This window comes from Eumetopias jubatus, unplaced genomic scaffold (genome assembly GCF_037043125.1).
Source record: "Eumetopias jubatus isolate StellerSeaLion01/CBP00866 unplaced genomic scaffold, mEumJub1_p1.0 scaffold_2, whole genome shotgun sequence".
Classification (NCBI taxonomy): Eukaryota; Metazoa; Chordata; class Mammalia; order Carnivora; family Otariidae; genus Eumetopias; species Eumetopias jubatus.
In genome coordinates, this window is record NW_028274808.1 from 47128548 (window position 1) to 47147522 (window position 18975).

The following is an 18975-nucleotide window of genomic DNA, read 5'->3' on the forward strand; positions in this document are numbered from 1 at the left end:
GTTCCCTCTCTCGCTGTGTCTCTCTCTGTTAAATAAATAAATAAAATCTTAAAAAAAAAAAAAATCAGTCGTTAAAGATGGAAAACCTGATCGCTTTTCTCTTTCTCCTATTAAGATTTTATGGCCAAAGCGAAGATGGAGATGAATTTAATAATTCAATCCGCCAGTTATTTCTTGCTTTCAATATGCTAATGGACAGGCCCCTGGAGGAAGCTGTCAAGATCAAGGTCAGCATGGTATCAGCCTGGGTACCTCGTTTTTGAGGTTCTGTGACAACATAGAACTGGACACGGTAGGAGAGAAGCAAAGTGAATCATCATTCGCGGAAAGCCTGTGAATTTTAGTACTTACAAAAAGTAAAAGGAGAACCTGTGTTTTAACTTTTATGTCCGTTTGTATTCTCAAATGGCAGTTTGCCACAGACAAACTATGCTTTTAGACATCCCACCAAAGGCTTGTGTGGCGTGTGTAAATTCAGCCAATTGATCCCAATGTTACAGACAACAGGTTTTTATTCTGAGTTCCCCCATTCTTCCCAGAAGCCCAAAGTCACCATCATGTTCATAATTGGTAATTTTTTCATGTAAAATATGCCATCGCTAAGGATTCAGATCTAAACTTCATGATTTATTCTTTGTTCTTTATGGCCACCTTGTGACGGAGATGTCAAGATCTTAACTACCTCCTTAGATAGAAAAATGAATTCCAAACAAACAGTACCTGTTGATAATGAAGAAAAAGAAAAGGCCGTGCCATCTGACCTCTTAGGAAAAAGCTTTTAGGCAATCACCATTAGCAACATTTATCTGTCCTCTCTACTGCGAGAGCATCTATGTGCAGTTCCCTATGTAGATGCAAGCCTTTTCTTCCTGGGATTAAGTAATACATTCTGCATTTGTCCTGCTTGGCAACTGAATTTGCCTTTCGGTATTTTTCTTACAGGGGGCAGCTCTGAAGTACCTTCCTAGTATCATTAACGACGTCAAACTTGTGTTTGATCCCGTGGAGCTCAGGTAAATAGCAGAGCACGTTCACTGACTTTAACAAAGAAGCAGCTCCCCTGCTTGGCTGGGGCCTGGGCTGCCGCACATTCTCTTATTCCTCTAACACGTATTAACTGAACCCCTTCTGGTGCTCAGTTTTTGTGGAAAATGTAAAAGAAGACACAAAGCCTGCCCCTGAGAGAGGTTTGCACTTTTCTCTGGGGAATCAAGACACGCAGACGTGAAATTAACTCCAGAAGAAAGTACATAATACGCTTCCAGCCCTGTCCCTAAGCACCCAGCAATGCAAAGTCAGATGGTGAGCGACACCGGGGTGGAGTTAGCCAGAAAAGGGTTGTGCAGAAGAGGAGTGTTCAGGCAGATCCACAGAGCCCGGGTGGCTGTGACTGTGCTTGGGCGGTTTAAATAGAGGTGGCTCTGAGGCTGAGCGCTGCAGCGCGTGTGCAACCCAGTCTCGGCTTTACCTCCAAGGGGCAGACTCGCAGGGCATTGGGAGAGATTTCCAGGGAAAACTCTCCAAGCCCGGATCTCAGAGTCGAGGAGAGCCGTGGAATGTTACCTTCAGTGTGACAGAAGGAAAATACTAACCTCTGGGATCTCTCTTGCAGCGTGCTCTTCTGCAAGTTCATTCAAAGCATCCCTGACAACCAGTTAGTTCGCCAGAAACTGAACTGCATGACCAAGATAGTGGAGAGCAATCTTTTCTGGCAGTCCGGTATGTCCCCACCAAAACTACCATGCACCGAAATTCTTGCTGCTAATGACATTGCCAGTAGTTGGTTGGCACTTAAGGACCTCCTGAGAAACCAGTTTTAAGGTGCAAAGTCAGTTTAGTATTCCCAAAAGGATCTAAGAGAATAAAACCGTGCATTTTTTTAATGAGAACAGTCCAGTCTTTCATTAATTAAGAGAACTTGGTCCTCAAAATGGGCCACCCCAGAAAGTAGCAGGCAAGCAGGAAAGATGGTTCTCTTCAACAAATGTGTCTTCGTCGACCTGTACTCGTTGCATAACCTGAAAAGCTAGGGGGCAGCCGCGTAGGGGTGTGCTGGCCCCCCACCCCGTCCTGGTTCGGGGGCGGATTGTGTGTGTCTCTTCTTAATTTCCATGCTCGGTCATGTCACATGAGGAGCTGAAAATGGGTCACAGTGGTCATATTTACACCACAGAAATTGGCAAACGCTGGAAGTCACAGGTTTTGGTCAGGGAGGGCTTCGTGGGGGAGCCAGAAGGCATGGAGGAGAGAAAAATCGTACGTGGGTGAGATGCTCTTCATTTTGTAACTAGAGGCAAGCATACAGCCAGCAAGTCTAAATCATTGTGCTCCTGTCCCAAAGCTGATATGGAGAAGAGGTCCAATATCTGGTCTTTCTCCAATAAACCCAAGACTGGCTAGAGAGGGGCTGCTCTGGGAATTTCTTTTGGAGCTACCACTAGGTCACAGGCTCCCAGAGGGTGACCCCATGTTGCATGTATTGCCTGGAGGGTCTGAGGACCAATAAGACTCTTCAGAAATAGGGAAAGGTGAGTGGGTTGTTGGTGGCAGGCCTCCTGGCCTTGCACCTGGCTGGTTATGTAACTTTGGGCACACGAGGAACTTTTGTAAGTCTTAGCCTCCATTTCCATGGAGGGAAGAATTTGAACTAGATCATATCAGTAGCCTCTTTTGGCTCTGATACTTTCTGACCCTATGAATTTTTGCTTAGAAATTCCATCTGTTACAAGGGCACAGTTGGGGATGTGCATAAAGCTAGTGAATGCTCTCAAGTAGAAAACATAATATTACTAGACATCTTAATATGCTATGCTATCTCTGCCTCGAAGCATGCAGAAAGGATACATGAGATGATAAAAATGGGGTGTTTGAGCACCAGAGCAAGCACGCACTATGTGTTCCAATTAGAGGAAGTATTCTCACTGTTAACAGTCATTTCCGTTAGCGTCCAGAACATCTGGCCTCATCATAATAATGTCTTCTAATAGCAAGGATCCCAGAAGGAAGACATCATAGAAAGATAACCCCTTATGTTGTGAAGCCCATTTGCCTGCAAAAACATGATCAGAATGTCCTTGAAACACATTGAAATGTCCTAGGAAATCTCACTTAGTATTTATACAAATTTTAGAGTAAATTCTCTCCATCAGGTGGAAACTTTCCAATTTTTTAAAAAAATGTGACCTGCTGAATTTATTCCTTTCGTAGGACTTAGCCTTCAGCTGTCAAGTTGGCATTTTTTTTTAAAAAAAGCTAAAGACATTGTTGAATACGCTAAACCTTTTTGTTTATGTGCCTGTGATCGGTGTACTTTTCTTAGCTTTTAAAGTCGAGTCACAGGGCTGCAGTTCCATGCCTAGGATGCTGTGCCCCTGCTGGGTGGAGCTCAGAGGTCAGCTGTGGTATCGGGCAAGGGAAAGTTGCAGGCAGAAGTGGGGCACCTCAGGGGAGGCTGCTGCAGCTGGTGAGCTGGGTGCACTTTCTCCCCCAGAGTGCAGAGAGGTGCTGCTGCCGCTGCTGATCGACCAGCTCAGCGGCCAGTTAGATGACAACTCCAGCAAGCCAGACCATGAGGCCAGCTCGCAGCTTCTGAGCAATATCCTGGAAGTGCTGGACAGGAAGGATGTGGTGAGTTGAATCATCGCCTGATGCAGACCACAGCACACACGGGTCCCTCTGCCTCGGGCAAGAATGACTTCAGGGCCTTCCTCGTCTCAGGGCTTGGCCCAGGCCATTTAGAACCTGGGTACTGGGGCAGGCTGGGCTGGTTTTGAGGTGATCGGAGGGGCTGCCTCTTGCCAGAGCCTGCGCTGCAAATCTAGGTCCAGGAGATGTCCGCTTACTGGGGTACCTGCTGTGGGCTGGTTTTCCCCGCTTGTCCACCACTGAGATCCCTGAGGGGGCTTTGAGGAATCAGAGCCCTGTTTAGATTTTTTATGCAGAAACCTCGGCCCTCTTTTACCTCTGGTACGATAGGACTGTTGTAGATGTGCCCGAGCTTCTGAGATGCGCTCATTTTTATACTCTCCCTGACACCGATCCTTCCTTTTGGAGCCTAGTGGAAATGATGTGTTCTCTTACCTCCCATCGTCTCTCTGACCTGGGCACCCATCCTCCCTGAAACCCTGGGGCTGCATCAGCCTGGATTTACCTTGCTCTAGAGATAGCACAGACCATAGCCTAGGCAGGGTCGCCTCTCAGGAGGCTGGACAAGTTGGCAGAATGTGTCCAGCTGAGCACAAACCATACTTACCCCCCTCCCCCCCACAATGGCTACCTGGCACCGGTGTTCCCACAGAACAGTGAAAACACTCTTGGCTTTGCCTACGCCCGTTCTCTTACCAATATCTTTAGATTCACTTCTGCTAAAGGAGCTGAAGAACACTCTGTCAGTTTCCCGTAGCTAAATACTTAGGTCACCTTTCCCGGTCCACCCCAGTTTGGCCTCATCTGCTCATCTTCACATGGGCACGTCTGCATTTCTGCTAATTCGCGCCTCAGCCGTGGAGGTGCCGGAGAACGCCATTGGCTTCTCTACCCGAGCCCCTGAAGCACACCTTACAATTTGTATTATTTATTGGATATTTATTAACTATAGGTCATGTTCCCCCTTTTTTTTTTCTTAAACGTGTTTCTAGAAACCACATAAAATATAATAAATTTCCCCGAGGAATTTTATGATTGGGGATTTGATTCCTAACCGAAGATTTTACAACAAATAAATAAATGTGACCAATCAGCTCATAATGATAAGAATATTTTTAAAAAGTAACTCTTATGACTCGGTAATCAAAATACTAAAATGAAGCTCCAAGCTATGGTTGGCAACAGTGTGCCAGGGACTTTGGTTTTGGCAGGGCTCCAGTGTGTTCTAGAAGTGTTTATGTATATGATCCAAAGCTAACCTGAAACATGGGAATCAGGCTGTTTGTTTTCTAGTGCTGGTATTCGCATGTGTAGCTCTGTATCCTTAGACAAATCTGCAGGTGCCTCAGTTTCCCATTCCATAACATGTAGGGATTGTTCTAGATGGCCTCTTAGATCTCTTCCACATCTGATACTGTTTTGTTTTGTTTTTTAAAGATTTTATTTATTTATTAGAGCACAAGCCGGTGGGGAGGGGCAGAGGGAGAGGGAAAAGTAGTCCCTTAACTGACTGAGCCACCCAGGCACCCCATGTTTTGTTTTTAATATATCTTTTTTAATATAAATTTGTTATAGTAAATTTATATTTACATTTAAATATGTATTATTATATATTATATAAAAATAATATGTATTATATACTATATATTATATTGTGACAACACATAAATTATAAAAATATTTATATTTATATAAATTTAATATAAAATTATATTGATTTATTATACTTATAAATATATAATTATGCATTGTTAAATATATATTTACATATAAATAAATAATATATAAATATATAAACATAAATTACATATAAAATATATAAATGTATATAAATAATTATACAATTATGTTTGTTTAATATAAATTTAACAAAATTTATATTTAATATAAATATATTTATATATTTATATAACATAAATATAAAATTAATTAAATGTGAAGATTTATATTTAATATAAAAATTTTAATATAATATCTTTGCCTGCCTTCTTACCACACAGAAGGACTCTTTGGAAATGACTTGAATGTATTTACATCTTATGCTGGAAGATTTAATTGTGTTGAAGAAACTTTTTTTTTTTTGTCTTCCTGATAAGGTTCCCTGTAATGAGCAGAAGCATTCAAGATTATTGATCCTGGAGCGTCTGTTAAAGTAGTAAATTTGATAATTTCTTGGTGTTGATAATGATACAGTTTTACCCCCCACCATAAGCATTCTTAAATGTTCAGACCAACCCTGTATGTCTTCCCCTATCCCCTCATCTCCTCAGTTAATTCCCGGCTCTAATTACTGACATGATTCCTATGCCTTTTTTTTAATAGTCCAGGATTCCTCTTTTCCCAAAGCTGTGTCTGCACAATGTCCAAATTCTTCAAAGTCTAGCTGCAGTAAGCACCTCCATGGGGTCACTCCTGGTGCAGTCCTGCCCTAAGTCCCCCAGTCTGCTGCTTCCCTTTGTGCTCTCCTCACATCCTGCTTAAGGTCCTTATCGTTTTGTATCTTGAGTTATGATTCAGTTCGCAGACAGGTCTTAAACAGCTCCCTCGCTCTGGGCACTGTGATAGGTCTAAGGGTGCAGCAGTGAAGAAGAGAAGCAAGAGCCTGCCTTCATGGAGCTGACCTTCTAGGAGGATCCAGTGTTTTGCTTATTTATCTTCAAGCCCCAGCTCTCCTGCTGGAGGTGACTCCCTGAAGGGCCGAGAATGCCTGATTCCTTCTCCTACCTCCACGCGGGGCCAGCACAGGACTCACACACCTAGCCAGGTCTGGGGTGTGGTCTTGTTACATAATAGAGGGTAAAATGCCTCAACAGAGAGGCAGCGTTTATGGATCACGTTCCCTCAAAGAAATGGGAAGCAAGTGAATATATAATAAAAACAAAGAAGGAAAGAAGGGAGGCACGAAAGGGAAGCTAACAATACTTGATATTTTAATAAAACTATATATAGTAGTGATTTAGTTATTTGAAGCATTAACTAGGAGTTTCAAAATATGTATCATGAAGCAAGAATGGATAAAAGTTTTGAAAGACAAGGTTGAATATTGCTAACTTGGAGCTGAATGAGTATAACATCGAGTCACAAGAAGGAGAGAAGGAAAAATAAAGAATACGTATTTGTGGGGCCCCTGGGTGGCTCAGTCAGTTAAGCATCTGCCTTTGGCTCAGGTCATGATCCTGGGGTCCTGGGATCGAGTCCCACATCGGGCTCCCTGCTCATCAGGGAGTCTGCTTCTCCCTCTCCATCTCCCTCTGTGCTCTACCTCTCTCTTTCAAATAAATAAACAAAATCTTAAAAAAAAAAAAAAATACGTACTTGTGAGGCACTCTTTGTTGTGTACACCAGCTCAGCTAATTCCTGTAAGGGAAACTTTTTTATCCCAGCTATGAAAACAGAGGCTCAACAAAGTTAAATAATTGCTCAGAGTGACACATGACAAAGTCAAAATATTAAATTCTTGTGTTATTCTTCTCAGGCTGCCAAAACAAAATACCCTAGACTGAGCAGCTTAAGCAACAGATATTTATTTCCCGTGGTTCTGGCGGCTGGAAGTCCAAAGTCAGGGTGCCCGTGCAGTCCAGTTCCTGGCGGGGGGGGGCCCCTCCTGGCCTGAAGACGGTTGCTGGCTCTCTGTCCTCACGTGGCTTTTCCTCAGTATATGTGTGGCAAGAGAAAAGGCCAGCTCTCTGGTGTCTCCTTATAAGGACACTAACCCTTAAGACTAGGGCCCTGCCTTCATGACCTAATTGCCTCCCCCAAATCCATCTCTAAATACCATCACATGAGAAGTTAAAGCACCAGCATATGACTTTTGTGGGGTTTCCAAAACTTTTTTTTTAGCTAAAAAAAAAATTTTTTTTAAGTAATCTCTGTGCCCTGTGTGGGGCTCAGACTCAAAACCCCCAAATCAAGAGCCACATGCTTTACCGATCGAGCCAGTCAGATGCCCCCAGCATATGACTTTTGAACACATACATTCAGTCAATACCAATCTCCTTGACTTGAATTTCTTGGGTTTTTTTTCCTCCTACACAGAAGGTGGCAAGAATGTTGAATTTTTACCTTTTCATTCCCATGCACATGCCTAGTTCTCCTGGGCCACCCCATGTACTCAGCATCAGGACTGACTTCTCATGCCAGGGGTGTCCCCCCAGAACTACATTGAGTTGGTGGTCACAGTGACCTTGTAGTGAGCGCAGATGGTCTGGGTTACTAGGGAGGTGTTCTCCCCTGCATCCCCACACTCAGCTTTTACATGGCATACCTAATCATTTTCAACTGATTCCCAAGTAACAGTATGTGTTCATCTGTGAACTTCTTTTTCCCTTTTTGGACAAGAGATTGCTTTGCAGGGAAGAGCCAGAATGAGACTTAAGAGAAAACTCACCTTTCAAAGGTCAGTTGATGAAAAGTGAAGCTGAGTCAGAAGAAGTGGGGTCAATTCCCGTGTTTCCTCCACAGGGCCCCACGGCGATGCACATCCAGCTGATAATGGAACGGCTGCTGAGAAGGATCAACCGGACCGTAATTGGGATGAGCCGACAATCTCCCCATATTGTGAGTATCATGTTGGGACCAGGCAGCCACTGCGGCTTCTCAGTGTCCCACCTGCCCATTGGGAGTCCTCTGGACCAGCGTCTTGGGACCAGATTCCCACAGGCCCCACTCATTCCAGTTCACCGTCTGCTTGCACGCTGTGTGTCACAGCTGCCAGGGGCAATGAGCAGGCTCTAGAACTTTCCAGCCCTCCAGGATGAGTGACCTTGGTTCTAACTGCCTGCAGATCTTGATTCCAACACTGATTTTTCTCTCGAGGGAAAATGCTCCAACAGGATGGTGGGAGAGGTTAAGGGGGGAGAGTTATTGGGGACCCTGTAAACACAAAGTGTACAGATCCGTTCTGAACATTAGACAAGCCTGTTGTAATACGATCCAGCAGAGACTGAGATGTGTGGGCTCCCCAGGTAGGCAAACTCAGTACCCATTTGACCTCATGCTCTTTTAATATTTGTTGACTATTTCTTTTTTTTAAAGATTTTACTTATTTATTTGACAGAGAGAGACACAGCAAGAGAGGGAACACAAGCAGGGCAAGTGGGAGAGAGAGAAGCAGGCTTCCTGCTGAGCAGGGAGCCCGATGTGGGGCTCGATCCCAGGACCCTGGGACCATGACCTGAGCCGAAGGCAGACGTTTAACAACTGAGCCACCCAGGCGCCCTTTGTTGAATATTTCATTTAAGGACAGCATGAGCTTTTGTGAGCAGAAGATGAAGGGTTGTGGTGGCTACATTCAGTCCTTCCTCTGTTATCTCAAGTAATTGCGTTCTAAATCTCACATGCTCCTCTGGATCTACCCTTGTTAGAATGATAATAGGAACAGTATTAGTACTCCTAGCTGTAGTGATGATAATACTAGTAGTCATTAGCTGGTTTGGGTCTTTTTTTTTTTTTTTAATCAAATTATTTTAAGCACTTTACATTTCTTTCTTTTTATTTTTTTTTAAGATTTTATTTGAGAGAGAGCACAAGTTGGGGAGAGGGAGAAGCAGGCTCCCTGCCGAGCAGGACCCTGGGATCATGACCTGAGCCAAGGGCAGACGCTTAACTGACTGAGTCCCCCAGGTGCCCCACCACTTTACATTTCATGGAAGCCTCACACAGATCTCAGAAGATAGGTCGCCCTTCAGCTGCATTTTTCAAATCAGGAAACTTGCAGAAAGAGGCTAAGAAACCTGCCTGAGGTTGCAAGACCACCAGGGGGTTGAATGGGGGTTTGGGTCCCAGGCAGCCAGTCGGCTGCTGAGGCCGTGCATGGCGGCCGCCCTCACCCTGGGCAGCTTACCAGGTTATGTTTTCCAACTATGCACTGTAGTCGCGAGGAGGGGAATTCTGATCAGTTCCATCTTCCCCTGCGTTGCATTTCCACTGCTGTGTAGCATGCTTGTAGATTGGTGCCCTGTGGTACCATCCAGCCCTTTTGGTTCAAAGAAAAAGAAATGTTTGAAAGAACTTGTGATGAGCATGTTTTTAGAAACATCTGGTTGCCCTGGTCCCTCCCTCTCCACCTCCTGGGCCTCAGTTAGATGTCAAAGAAGTACCTTTGCAACCAGAGGTAGCTGTTGGAAGACCATACTGTATCATTAAAATGAAGCATCTTCTACTTATGCTGCTAAAAGCTACGATTTGATCTTATTTAGAGGACAGAAGGCAAAGAACCATTCCAAATGGTGATAGTCAATAAAAGCCATTTATTTATTCAACCAATAGGTGTTAAGAAACTACTATAAGCCAGGAACTAATTCTAGACACTGGAGGGAGATTAGGGAACAAAACAGACAAAAATCACTACCTTAGCGAAGTTTATATTCTAGCAAATACCAGTAACAAAAAATAGGATACGTGCCATGAAGAAAAAAAATGAGAGGATGAGGGCAGTCAAGGTGGGAGAGTTACAAATTTAAACGAGGTGATTAAGAATGATTTTCATGAGAAGGGAAAATTTGGAAGAAGACTTGGAGAAGGTAGAGGGGGTAGTGTGGAGGTGTGGGGAGGGGCCTTTCAGGCAGAGGCAAAGGCCAGGGCAGAAATCTCAAGATGTCCCTCGTGTAAGAGTCACATCTGGTGACAGAGCTGGTCCAAATAGGAATGTAGAGAGGTACCCACTAGGTTAAGACTCCAGGCGATCCAAAACATGAAAGGATTCAGATCCCGTACTAAAGGTGTAGACCTAGACCCCTTCATTGTTATTGTCAACCCATTGCTGCCATGTGTTTAAAGAACATATAAAGAAATAAATAAGTGAATGAATATAGATATATGTGGCTTAATTGAGCTTATTCTCATACTCAAGAATAGTTAAGTATTAGAGGACCTGTTAGAGGCGCCTGGGCGGCTCAGTCTGTTAAGCATCTGACTCTTGATCTCAGCTCAGGCCTGGATCTCAGAGGCGTGAGTTCAAGCCCGGCACTGGGCATGGAGCCTACTTAAAAAAAAAAAAAAGAAAAAAAGAAAAAGAATATTTTCAGTAAAGAATCTGTTAATAAAATACATCAGTTGAACAAAAGGAAAAAAGCTTTATGACTATTTCCATAGATGCCAAAATATATGTGATGGATGTAACATCTATTCCAAATTAATGGAAGGAAATGTTAACATGCAATCACTAGGCAACCTATTACTTGATGGTCATAAAAAGGAGAATCAAGATGTTAAATGTCAACACTGTTTAGCATTTTTCTATAAATTGTAGCCAATGTAATAACACAAATGCGTACACATACACACGTTATATGTATGAACTTAGTATGACTATTGAAAAAGGAGAAAATAATCTTCATAATTGTCATTTTTAGTGAAATGACTACCATTTCTAGGAAACCCAAGAGACCTAACAAAATTTTAACAGAAGTAATGAACAATTTATTAAACTATTCAATGGCCTTTCTATATAACTACAGTAGCTATTTAGGGGTTGTAAAAGAAAAATCCCATTTAACTCAGTCACAAAAATATGAGAGTAAAAATAAATACAAGATGGGGCGCCTGGCTGGCTAAGTCAGAAGAGTGTGCAACTCTTGATCTCGGGGTTGTGAGTTTGAGCCCCAAGTTAAATGAATAAATAAATTAAAACTTTTAAGAAGATAAATACAATATACACATAAATGAATAGCCACATAGAAGTAATAGTGGGGGGCTTGCCTGTCAGATTTATTATAATTAGCTACATTATATTTAGCTACATTATAGTTAGCTACAATATACATTATATTTAGCTACATTATAATTGGCTACATTATAATTAGCTACAATAATTAAAATAGTGTCAGACTTATGGAATAGACATAAATCCACAGAACAGAACTGAGAGAATTTAAAAGGCAACTTTAGATTATATGAAAATTCTATTACCTTTCAGTAGGGAAAGTGAAGATTTTTAGTAAATGTGATTTGGAAAATTATGAACAATGTGGAACAAAGTTTGACTTTTATTTCATGCTATATCCAAAAAAATAAATTTCAGATGGAATGAAAGTTCAATGTAAAAAAAAAAAAAATGAAGCACCTAGAAGAAAACATAATCTATACTTCTAAAAATTCCATTATAATTAACACAGTGTTATATTAGTTTCAGGTGTACAGAATAGTGATTCAGCAGTTCTAGGGGCACCTGAGTGGCTCAGTCGTTAAGTGTCTGCCTTCGGCTCAGGTCATGATCCCAGGGTCCTGGGATCGAGCCCTGCGTCGGGCTCCCTGCTCGGCGGGAAGCCTGCTTCTCCCTCTTAACACTCCCCCTGCTTGTGTTCCCTCTCTCGCTGTCTCTCTCTCTCTCTGTCAAATAAATAAATAAAATCTTTAAAAAAAAAACCAAAACGATTCTACACACTTCTCAGTGCTCGTCATGATAAGTGTGCTCTTAATTCCATTTACCCATACCTCTTTTTCTATACCTATTTTTAAGAAAAAAGAGATTCATGAATTTTTAAAAATAGAAAGGCTACTATGAAAAAAAAAGATAAAGTTTACTAGGTAAAAAAACTAAACCCCTATATGGGAAAATATATATGTAAGCAAATTAAATGTCAAGCACCAAACTCCAAAAATTATTTTGTAAAATCTGTGCCGAGTGGCTAATAGCCTTAATATACAAAGACCTATTACAAACCATTAAAAAAAAGGATATTTTAGTAGAAAAATGGGTAAAGAATATGAGCAAACAGCAAAATGAGAAAAACAAATGGCCAACCAACAAGGAGACAGAATATGTAATTCGGAACAAAGGAAATGCAAATTAACCAAAAATGAAATTAAATAAAACGCAGAGACCTAGAATAGGCAAAGGCCTGGAGAAGCCAGTAGTATGATAATGACAGGAATGCAAACTCTGTGGTTTGGCACTGTGTGTCAGAAGTCTTCGGACAATAAATTTCCATTGCTTTTATAATTAGAAAAATTAAAACTTTTTAAACCAAAGAGACTAAGGCATTCATTCAGAGTATTCTTTCATTGTGTTTGTGTTTAGGAAGTCATTCCTTCCATCCCCAAAATAGCTGTGTATTCATCTTCTCTATGCCAATTCATTTAAATAACTCTGTAAGTACAGGAGGGCATTCTCCCCTAGATAGTTGCCCTCTGGCCAGAAAATTAAGTGTGTGATTCAAATATGATTGGATGAGAGGAAAGCACATAGAATGTGTAATGCCTGACTTCAAAAATATAAATTGATGTTAATCATCAAGTTATTCAGTCCCTTTCTTCAAACCCCATCTGTAATCACACACGCATAACATGCTGGAAGTAACTGTCTGAAGGATTCTGTTACTGGAAGAACGACATTGAAGTGCTCTAGCTGGGAGCACTCATTTCCCCATCTCTATGCTCTTCCGCTCTCAGTTTTACGATCTCTTTTTTCTCCTTGCATTCCTCCAAAATTAAATTTGTACTATCTCAGACATTTCTCCATGGACTACAACTCTGTCTCAACAAGAAACTCAAAGGCCCCAGGTGGTGGTATTTCAACTAGTGATCTAGCTGAGATCTCAGAGTCAGTGTCCGTTGACCTACGGGATTCTGCAAGTCATACTATTAAAGGGCCGAGCAGAGCCCTCCACATTCCTTAACTCAAACCTGGAAGGAGGTTATTTTAAGCAGAAACAGCAAAGTGTGTGCATTTTAGGCCTTCAGCACGCACAATGTTTCCAGGTTGGTAGGGTCCCTGTTTTTGGTAACTGGTTGGGAGACAGCCAGAGTACCTGTGCACAAACCTTGTTCTGTCAGCTGGTGGTCTGAGGGGTCTTGGATCTGTTGTCTCCTGTCCTTCCAGGGGAGCTTTGTGGCGTGTATGATTGCGACCCTGAGGCAGATGGATGACAGTCACTACAGCCACTATATCAGCACTTTCAAGACCAGACAAGACCTCGTTGTAAGTTGTCTTCACTGGGTCCTGGTAACGCTAAGACTTCTTATATTGGGCAAAAACAAAAACAAAACTGAGCATCATGAGTCCCGAATTCCCTTCCTACCCACCTCCAGTCCTGCATGACTGTCCACAGTGAGTACAAAAAGGGAAGGATTGATTCTTATTTTCTCTCTGTGATAGCATTTGAAGACTACAAAACGTACCGAGAGGCCCTCACCCACCCTCTGAGTCTCTTGGATCTAGGGAGAACCCTTACTTGGAACCATTTGGGAGATCTGTTTTGCTCTCAGAAGAGAGTAGTACCTCATTTTCAGAGCTAGCTGTTACGCCATGGCAAGGATTCTAGGAGGCAGAGAGTGCACGGTACTGCTTCGGAGATGTGGTTGGCATCATCCTTTTCAGTAGTCCCTGGAAAGGGAAACAAGAAGAGGTCATACTTGCCCCTTATAACACCTGTAAGGTGATATTTGCCCTCTGGCAAGTATCAGTCACCTTCAGTTGACAATATTCCATTCTCTTTTGTTTTCAACCAGAAAATTGTTCCCATGATTACTATTCGGCACACAACCAAAGGTTGCCCAAGACACAAATTTAGGCCTCTGGCTGCTTCCCCAGGATCCTTCCCCTTAGGGAATTGTTAGTGGCGTTAACAAGTGCCTGAAAGTATCATCTTGTAAAGCAGTGGGCCTGACACAGCTGGCTCAGCAATCCAGTGTCCTGTTGCCCTAGTCCTTGCTGTGGACGATCTCCCACCATCTGTGCATTTTCCAGTCTTCTTTCTATTTATACTATACTGGTAGTATGTAGCCTGTACACCCAAGGATGTTCAGCTCCTTCTCTGCCAATCGCCTTCCTTTCTGTGAGGTCCACATGATGGAAAAACACACAAGGAACAGCAGAGAGAGCGCTCTTCTCTAGTAGTAGTAGTCTGTAGTAGTAGTAGTGGTGGTAATGGCATGTGGCTTAATCTGGAGGCCTCCATGAGCCTCCACTTAAGCCATGCTCTGGCAGGCAGGATGGTATAGGGACCTGTAGCAATATGTCACTGTGCCCGCAGAGACCAAGGGCAAGAGAATTAGGAACAGAGGAGGGAAGCTGAGGGTAGCAATATTTCTCCTCCATAGGCAGAAGGTATAGTGGTTTAAGAGCACAGGCTTTAGAACATCCATTCTGGCCATTCTACTTCCTCCTATGAAATTTTGGCCCAGCTGTTTAACCTCAGTAAAGCTCAGGTTCCTTGTCTATAAGCTAGCACTTATTTTGAGGGTTAACATAAATGAGTATCGATTGACTCAACACCTGGTAATTACCAAGCTTTGCGCTTGGCATGTGGTTAATGCCTATGAAGCCAGCTATTTATAATAGTAATTTTAATATTGTCTCTTTTATTATATAATAATAAAAACTTTATTATTATAGTTTAGTGACTATTCCTTCAGAAAGCAGGTAGAATAAGGGAAGTTAAACTAAATTCAATCTTTTGACAATTTGGTTCCATTAAGTAAGCAAAAAAAACCCAGGTTTAACTCCTGTCTTCCAAACAAGGGTAAGCTCTTTCCCCTGTATTATCTAATTTAAAAAGGATTATTATCCGCATGAGGGAACTTTTGTCGTCAGGGGCAAGCCTGCGGCGTACAGCTAGGCCATTTGACTTCCAGTGGACTGTCCTTTCCCTCCCTCCTGCTGCCTTCTGAGTAAATCACTTGGAAGACATTGGGAAGCGGGAGATAAAGTAAGGCCTGGGACAGTCTGTGAATTACCTTCATTATACCATCACTATTTCCAGTTAAATTAGTTTACCAGGAGTTGAATGTAGAATCGAGATCAGGAGTGGATGACCAGCCTCTAAACATAATGCTTGCTTCACAAACCACGAATACTTACTGATTTGGGAGAGTTAATAGAATAGTTAATAAATTGGTGGGTATACTTCAAATATATGATGACAAAAAATTTTAAAACTCATGAGGTATGTCTATGATTTGAGAATTGAAGATAGAAAAGTTTGACTCTCCACTGAACCGGAGGAAGAGTCAAAGGTCGCAGAGACTTGACAGCCAGGATTGTTGGCACTCCGGTGCTCTGTGGCGGCCATCTTGCCCACCGTCTCGGAGGAACAGCGTTTGAAAACAGAACCCAGGCTTCCCAACTCCCGCACTCCTTCTGCTACATGATGTAATCCATGAGATAGAACTGTGCGGTTTAATGCCAGAGGAATTGGCCTGGATTTTCAACTCCGGAATCCAAGTGGAAAATGTCTAAATTTAACTAACTAATAAATAAAAGGCTTTCAGAACTTTTTAGCTTTGACTTTTAGTCCAGATTGTTCTAAGTTGCTTTTTGCTCACAGTCCCCTTTTGAGTCGAATAGCTGTTCTGCAGATACTGTGCTCTCTGTTCTTTTGTTATTAAGCTATTACTGTCATCGCAACCCACTGCTACTGATGCTTTTTAAGGACCCTTTAGGCCCCTTCCCCTGGGCTACCCGTGGGAATGTTTCTGGAATAGGAAGAATTATGACTTTGCTTTTTATTTATAGTGGTTTTCTTCTGTTCTAACAATAATAAAGGAGAATTGGGCTCAGAGTTACAAGAAGTATCACAATTGCTGGTAAATTCATTTTAAGTGCAGTAGATCTGTTTGGACAAACTTGGCAGCAGAGGGCCAAAGTCACCATGGCTCTAAATTTGGGGTCCGGAACCCCACATTCTCTTTCCTGCTCTCCCACCACCCAGTCTCTACAGCCTTCAGCAAGTCTTTTACCTTTTCACAGCCTCAGTTTTATCATTTTTGTCCTTGTCAGGTCCCTAAAAACCCTTATTTAAAAGATAGGCTGTAATGATGGACCAGGGACGTCTTGTTCTGATGCCATGCTCCCTCCTGTCCCCTAGTTTTCCCCCAAATGTTTCTCCTTTGTTCTCTGCAGGACTTCCTCATGGAGACTTTCATCATGTTTAAGGATCTGATTGGAAAGAATGTCTACGCCAAAGACTGGATGGTCATGAATATGACCCAGAGCAGGTAAGACGGCCCAGGGCTGGGCGTGCAGCCTTTGACCCTGAATACTTGGCTCTCATGACCAGGTGACCAGTTATCCGACCTTCAGAGAGTGCTGTTGAATCTCTGGGCGGGACATCATGCTCGGTAGAGTAAGGAGCCTCCAGTTGCTGGGCTGCTCGTTCTGGGCTCGTGTTCTTGCTTTCCCCTGGGCTGTCGTAGCTGCCCTGCCTCGGGCTCTCAGCTTTGGTGGAATCTCCTCATTGCCCTCCTGTCTACCTCCTCCTGCTGGCTCTCCCACAGCGCCCTTCCATGGCTCCCTGTGGCTTTCATCGTCAGGACAGGCAGGGCCTCTGTGGCCTGGCCCACCCTGCTTTTCTAGCCTTACCTTCCACTATTTCCCTCAGTGTACAGCCTGCGCTCCAACCAAACTGGCCTCTTCCTGGTCCCTGGACGTGTTCTGTGCCTTCTGTTGGGCTGCTTCTTCCACCTGCGGTGCCTTCCCATGTAACCACTGGCTGTCAACCTGCCACCATTCAACGTCCTTCTCAAATGCCATCTCCAGAGGAAGCCTTTCTGACCGGGACGTGGCATTCTCTTCCTTTGATGTCCCGTACCTCTTTGATAGCCCCTCCACTGAATTTTCCATATTCTTTATTGTTGTCATGGTTAGATTTACAGATTCACAAGTGACCCCCACCAAGTTGTAAACATCTTCAGCCCAGGAACCCTCTCTTTCAAGGCGAAACCTAAGCCAGTGCTTTGCAGTTGTTGGACTGTAACAAATACTTGGTGAATGGGAGGAAAATGAACTGAATATATGTATCTTTTCAGAGTTTCAGAATTTTATATATGTGTATATATGTGTGTGTGTATATATGTACATGTATATATACATGTACATATACATATACACACTTATAGATATCAAATAAGATTTCAGAATTTTTTGAAAGAACTAAATAAAGTAAACCTTTCTTAGAGTTGTTAACTCCACATACCTGATTAGAAAAACCCTTCTGAACTACGTACAGATTAAAGAAAAACTCTCATCAGTATCACTAGACTTGCAAAGAGAAGCATCACAATAGAGTGCAAGGAACCCTGTCTGAGGCTCAGGGCACCTGTTTGATCATCCCGGCTCTACCCTCAAGTGGCTAAATGGTGATGCAGCCTTGAGTGGCTCTTGTAGTCAGTTCTAGAAACTGCACTTGAGCGTCCGCTGTAGTCTACTTTGGCGTTGGTCTCTGATGACCTTGATAGAGCTAAGGGTCTCATGTTGCCAAATCCAGGTTTAGATTGCTTTGGTTCTTCACGTAGATGGGAGATGTTTGGAAGAGCAGGAAGTTGCCTTCCTTATCTGATATTTTCCTTCCACAGAGTTTTCCTCCGTGCGATAAATCAGTTTACTGAGGTTCTCACAAAGTTCTTCATGGATCAGACAAGCTTTGAACTTCAGGTAAGCATGCTGCTCATCTAGGAAGCTCCTTGAATTCTCAGCCACAGCAAGACAACTGTGGCATTTTGGAAAATGTCACTTCAAATTTTATCATTTTCAAGTGCAAACAGTTTTCTTGTTTTTTCTCCTTTCCCTTAAGCATACATTCCTGTCACTCTGTCCTCCAGACACAATCAAGTAGAGTTTTTTCTTTCTGTATAACTAATACAGGTTTTTTTTTTTAAAGTAATAGTAGAAAATATGGCTAAGGAAAAAGAAAAAAATTGAAAGACAAATAGTCCTACCTTCTGCTGTTAACATAACACAAATACACATATACACGTGTGCTTGCAGATGGACATGCAGACATTTCTCTGCCTACGAGTGGTTTCGTTTCTAAGGAGGGGTTCATATACACACTTGTGTGACAATCCGAAGTGGTAGTGAAACAGGTGACTCCTAGCTCCATCTTCATTCATCCAACAAATATGAGAGTATTTATAGGCACAGGGCACCATTCTAGGCCCCGGTGAAGGCAGACAAGTTCCCCGCTCCCGTGGTGCAAACAGTTCTTGGTGATGTGCTTTTGCTGTGTCATGTGGCTTTGTTTATATCTGTGGAATTTAAGCGTGGAGAGTCACCAGAAGAGGAGATTATATATGTATTTATATATACATACATATGTGTGTGTTTGTCTATATGAGCTAAAATGGAATATCTAGACTTGCTGGTTAGAAATAATATATGTGTGTGTGTGTGTATGTGTGTGTGTGTGTGTGTCTATATGAGCTAAAATGGAATATCTAGATTTGCTGGTTAGAAATAATATATGTGTGTGTGTGTGTGTGTGTGTGTGTATGCCAAAGTGGAATCAAGCTGTGCAGTTCTTTGGCAACCTATTAATATAATTTTTTTCTATCATCTTTTCAATGATATTAAATGTTTTCACAGTATTTTTAATGGCTGAGTACAGTCCATTG

The 18975-nt window shown here is 42.5% G+C and overlaps 1 protein-coding gene across 3 annotated transcripts in view; it reads left to right on the forward strand.

Annotated features, from left to right (window-relative positions):
• Window positions 1-18975, forward strand: part of DOCK5 (dedicator of cytokinesis 5) — a 202951-nt gene that overhangs the window by 134954 nt on the left and 49022 nt on the right. For all 3 annotated transcript variants that reach the window (XM_028114206.2, XM_028114208.2, XM_028114209.2), the window contains exons 23-30: window positions 116-227; window positions 943-1013; window positions 1613-1719; window positions 3491-3627; window positions 8107-8202; window positions 13466-13564; window positions 16487-16581; window positions 17938-18016. In XM_028114206.2, coding sequence (XP_027970007.1) covers window positions 116-227; window positions 943-1013; window positions 1613-1719; window positions 3491-3627; window positions 8107-8202; window positions 13466-13564; window positions 16487-16581; window positions 17938-18016 — 796 coding nt within the window. The remainder of the gene's footprint in view (window positions 1-115; window positions 228-942; window positions 1014-1612; window positions 1720-3490; window positions 3628-8106; window positions 8203-13465; window positions 13565-16486; window positions 16582-17937; window positions 18017-18975) is intronic.